The sequence below is a fragment of the Priapulus caudatus genome, unplaced genomic scaffold (genome assembly GCF_000485595.1).
Source record: "Priapulus caudatus unplaced genomic scaffold, Priapulus_caudatus-5.0.1 Scaffold7, whole genome shotgun sequence".
Lineage (NCBI taxonomy): Eukaryota > Metazoa > Priapulida > Priapulimorpha > Priapulimorphida > Priapulidae > Priapulus > Priapulus caudatus.
The window spans coordinates 1449838-1454655 of record NW_014577068.1 but is presented as its reverse complement, the minus strand read 5'-3'; the positions used below and the strand labels follow the sequence as shown (position 1 = coordinate 1454655).

The 4818-nt window shown below is 36.0% G+C and overlaps 1 protein-coding gene across 1 annotated transcript in view; it reads left to right on the top strand.

Moving 5' to 3' along the window:
- Positions 1-4818, top strand: part of LOC106806111 (Golgi pH regulator-like) — a gene marked incomplete in the record, with an annotated part of 27999 nt that overhangs the window by 17271 nt on the left and 5910 nt on the right. The window contains 4 exon segments of the mRNA XM_014807968.1: positions 1714-1806; positions 2186-2281; positions 2629-2718; positions 3409-3474. Of these exon segments, the coding sequence (XP_014663454.1) occupies positions 1714-1806; positions 2186-2281; positions 2629-2718; positions 3409-3474 (345 nt within the window).

Here is a 4818-nt window from a genome sequence, read left to right as displayed (position 1 = left end):
TCCCCCCCCCCCGTCGATACTATATTTAGTTGCTCATTTGTTAAAATATATAATACCATCCCCTCGATTTACACGAACCTTGATTAGGGGGCATGTCGAAAGCAGATGGACAAAAAATCTGCGTGCTTCAGAACCACATAACGTCCTGGTCCGCACTTGGAAATAACTGGCCAGAGAGGGCGCCCGACGCCGGCGAACAAACTATGTATATTCTTCTTAAAAACGCTTGCTCATGTTAATGTGTGTAATTAACTCTATCAACAAGATAATATACATATATCATATATACTATATTACCCTATTATAACGTATTACATAGCTAGTCAGATCTCAGTGCTACTGTTTTTCTTAAACAGCTAAAGGGAGTCGATGTCCAATGCGATACAGCGTGCATTTATTAACAATCACTTTTGTATACGGTTGATGAACGATTAGCCACTTTGGTCTTGACAGGTTTTAGTGTCAGCCCACAGGGATGTGTTGGTTCATGAGCGTAGTAACCAAGTACAAAATTGTTAGACTGGATTCAGCTTGGGTTCCAGTTGTCATTGTTCAAAACACCTACTTCTTTCCATATCTAATATAATATGCTGAAGCTGTTAATTGATTATTGCTATGGATGTTGGAATGATTTGAATGATTGCTATTATTCCAGCTAGGTTATTTAATACCAATTCTTGAAGCCCCCCTCCCCACACACACATCGTATGATAACACATGTCTGAAAGTTTACGTATAGTGCATTTGCATCGTCGTACATGGTTGGAATCGCTTGATGATGTATAATAAAAATATGGCGGTAATTAAGCTTTGACTGTTCAGCAGTTTGTGTAAGGATAACAGGATCTGCATTCCCTGTCCTGATAAATGAAAGAAAGAAGATGATATGTTGTCTAGGTATACCACATGTTACAGATAACCCTCCGCTACCTGACGTGGCAGGCTGTAAGTCTGACCTGGGAAGCAATATGTGAATCTACTAAGCAAAGATGCTCATTAAACACCTCTTTCCTCTTCCTAAGAATCTTTAATTTTCTGGAATCGTTCACTGTCCTTATTTTCACTAGTAAAGGATAACATCTGATGAAATTTAGACATGTCTGGCATTGGCTGTACTGCAATAAGCTGCTATGTAAGAGTGGATTTCTAGTATCATAGAATATGATTGGCTTCTCTCTTCATATATAGGTAGACTACCAGAGCAGATACCCGCTGTTCGACAGCCATGAGTCTTATTTGTATTTAACTAACAGCAATATTAACGGAAGAAATTCTCTTAATAAGGGGAATGTATGCGTTTTATGGCTTTACAAGACTCGTGTATATAATGCTGCACATTATGCCTTAGAAGATATCATTCCCGCTTGTGCCACGATAACCCTGTTGGTTGGGTGGCAATATAGATCTTATATATATATATATATCTGTCATTATATTTATTTGCTCATTTGTTCATATATATATATATACACTTCACCCTCGATTTAACGAACCTTGATTTAGGGGGCATCGAAAGCAATGGACAAAAAATCTGCTGCTTCAGAAGACATATCTGTCCGCACTGGAAATAACTGGGGAACAACTCATGTAATTTTAAAAACCTTGCTCGTTAATGTGTGTAACTTATAACAAGATAATATATATACATATATATATATATAACTATACATAGCTAGTCGTATTTGCATGCATCTAAATACAATCTTTTTCTAGGAAAGAATAGAATACTCAAAGACCTTAAAAGGACGTTACTTCAACTTGCTAGGCTACTTCTTCTCTGTATATTGCTCATATAAAATATTTATGGTAAGTAGATTCAATTATTAATAGTGGAAATTATTATTATTGTGTTTGTGATATAAACAGACATTGTGAAACAAAAATCACCTGCGCTGGTTTGTTTTGTTTATGTTCACCACTGCCAGTTTTATTCTGCGTGGAAAAATAAAATGAATCATAAGAGGATACTCTTACTACTTCTAACAGGCCTACTCCCCAGTTTGTATGAACACGGGTTTGGAAAATCATAATCTTGTTGTGATATCGGACAAAAAATGCAAGTGGATTTAATTGGTTTAGACTTACAGTGACGCTTATTTTGGTTTCAATCTCTTTGGTTAGTTTCTAGTTCTCTTAATGTGGATGTATATTATATATATAATTGCATCACACTTGTGTTTTCCAGGCGACTATTAATATAATATTCGATAGAGTTGGAAAAAAAGATCCAATTACAAGAGGCTTTGAGATAGCTGTAGACTACCTAGGTATACAGTTTGATGTAAGTATATTAAAACTGTCTAGGTAATTGCATGAGCATGTACCTATTGAAACTTCAGAGGTATTAGGGTAAATGTTTACCATGTGCAATTAAGGTACATGTTGGCATAAAAGTGAATTATAGCATGGTATTTTACAATTTGCATCATTACATTTACAATTGTTATGGAAGGTGTTAGTGACAAAATACACTGTTTTTGGTTAAAACCCCTCTTAAAAATATTTCTTTAAAAAATATTTTAAAACAAAACAATATTTAGAAAACAACATTTTTCTCACTAGATGGTAGGATAATCCTATACTAAAATGATGTGAGGCATACAAATTGTATTTTGTTGTAATTTTCAGGTAAAGTTTTGGTCACAGCATATATCCTTCATACTGGTTGGCATCATCGTGGTGACGTCAATCCGTGGCTTGCTCATCACATTGACAAAGGTACACATTGACATTGCTGTGTTGTCCTCTAAATTTAATGACCATCAGAGAGATAAATATTCGGTTAATAGACAACGAACTTGCATGACATTAATGATGGTGTGTCATCCTTTGTAGTTCGGTATTTATGTGCATGTGCAAGTGCTGTACAATTGGCCAAACAGCTGAACTAGCCACCGGTGTGACAAAAGCTAATTTAATGTAAAACCCGAGAACAGAAATGTATCACAGAAATGTACCATGTGCGTTCCCTGTAATAGCCTACCTACAGTCTAATACGGTAAACGTATGTATACTGAATATATGTAAACTTAGTACTCCTAGTCATGCTATATGATAGGCAGCTCGCCACTTTTGAACTATGAATGTGGTTAGACCATGTAGCTGCCTGCCTACATATTTAATTTGACTGGCTTTTACTAGGTGAGAAACATGTGTAATTGAATTTAGTGATTAGGTGGCGCTAGGACTATCTGTAATTCTAATAACTGCTATCCTAATATGCCCTTTGATACTAATCTGTCCAAGACTCTCACTACTATAAAGCTGTTTGTATACCAAATCATGGCTAAGAATCATGAAAATAAATGTTGATTCTTCTGTTATTGCCTGCGCAGAACATGTTTGATTATTGTTTTGAATATTATTTTGATCTTGGTTAATGTTTCACTGTGGATTCTTCTCTTGCAGTTTTTCTATGCAATATCCAGCAGTAAGTCATCCAATGTAATTGTACTGGCACTTGCTCAGATTATGGTGAGTACCTCTTAAGCAATCCAAGTATTTGTAGTGTATTTTCTGATGTGCAGAAATTGCAGACGTTCATATATGCAATGTCCTTCATGGAGTAGTTAATCACATAGCTAAAATAGAGCTTGGGGGGATATTGTCAGAAAGATGTTCTTTGTAATATTACTCTTCATAGTTTCTTGTTCTAAATGTTATAATAGTTTTAACCATTATCTTGGAACTGTTCTGTTTCTATGTTTCTAAGAGTGGCCTCTGGTCTTTGTTGTAAGAGCCTCACAGGCAGGTTATATGGGTATCACTATGTCAATCAGGTTGACTAGTCTGACTGTAAGAAGAGGAAACAAGCCCTGCACTAAACACGTCAGTTACTCAATCAGTCATGCACGATAAATTTCTGGAATTACATTATTGTAACAGGTAGAAGTGCTAGATTATGGCTGATACGTATATTTCATGTAAGCAGTGTTCAATTTTTGTAATGTTAGTATAAATGTTAGCATTGTAATAACCCTTCTCCGCTTTTGACCCCCAACCAACAGGGTTCTCTGACTGTGGCAGTGCACACTGTAAAGCAGGTCTGGAATCGATATTCTTCTAGAGGGCATAATGTGCAGGCATTTATCAATCATGATGAACGAGTTCTTGTTATAAAGCCATAAAACCAATAGCAATACATTCCGCCTTATTAAGAGGAATATTTGCGTCATCCGCGTTAAATATACATTCTCGTTAGTTACCTCATTTCCTACTCTACCTAAAAGACATTAGCTTACTCACACATTTTTTGCGCTTTGTCGAATAACCAGGGGTACACCTGTCGTTCTGCGCTATGATCTTTTCCATATACGTACTATATGGAGGAGAGAAGACCAATCATATTTCTCTATGATTAGCTAGCAATCACTCTTACATATATCGTCTAGTAAAGGATAACATTTGATGAAATTTAGAGGCATGTCTTGGTCATTGGCTGTACTGGGCAGATAAGCTGCCTATGCTAAGAGTCGGATTTCTAGTATCCATAGAATATGATTGGCTTTCTCTCCTCCATATATACGTAGAGCTGACAAGCAGATACCCGCTGTTCGACCAGCCCTGAGTCTTATTTGTATTTAAAAACGTAACAGAATACTTAACGGGAAGAAATTCCCTTAATAAGGGGAATAGTAATGGCGTTTTTATTATGGCTTTACACAGACTCGTGTATATAATGCTGGCACATAATGCTTTAGAAGATACTCATTCCGCTTGGTGCCCCGATAAAACCCTGTTGGTTGGGTGGCAATATAGATGCGTTTATGATATATATATATAATATATATATATGTTGATATTATATTATACATATAA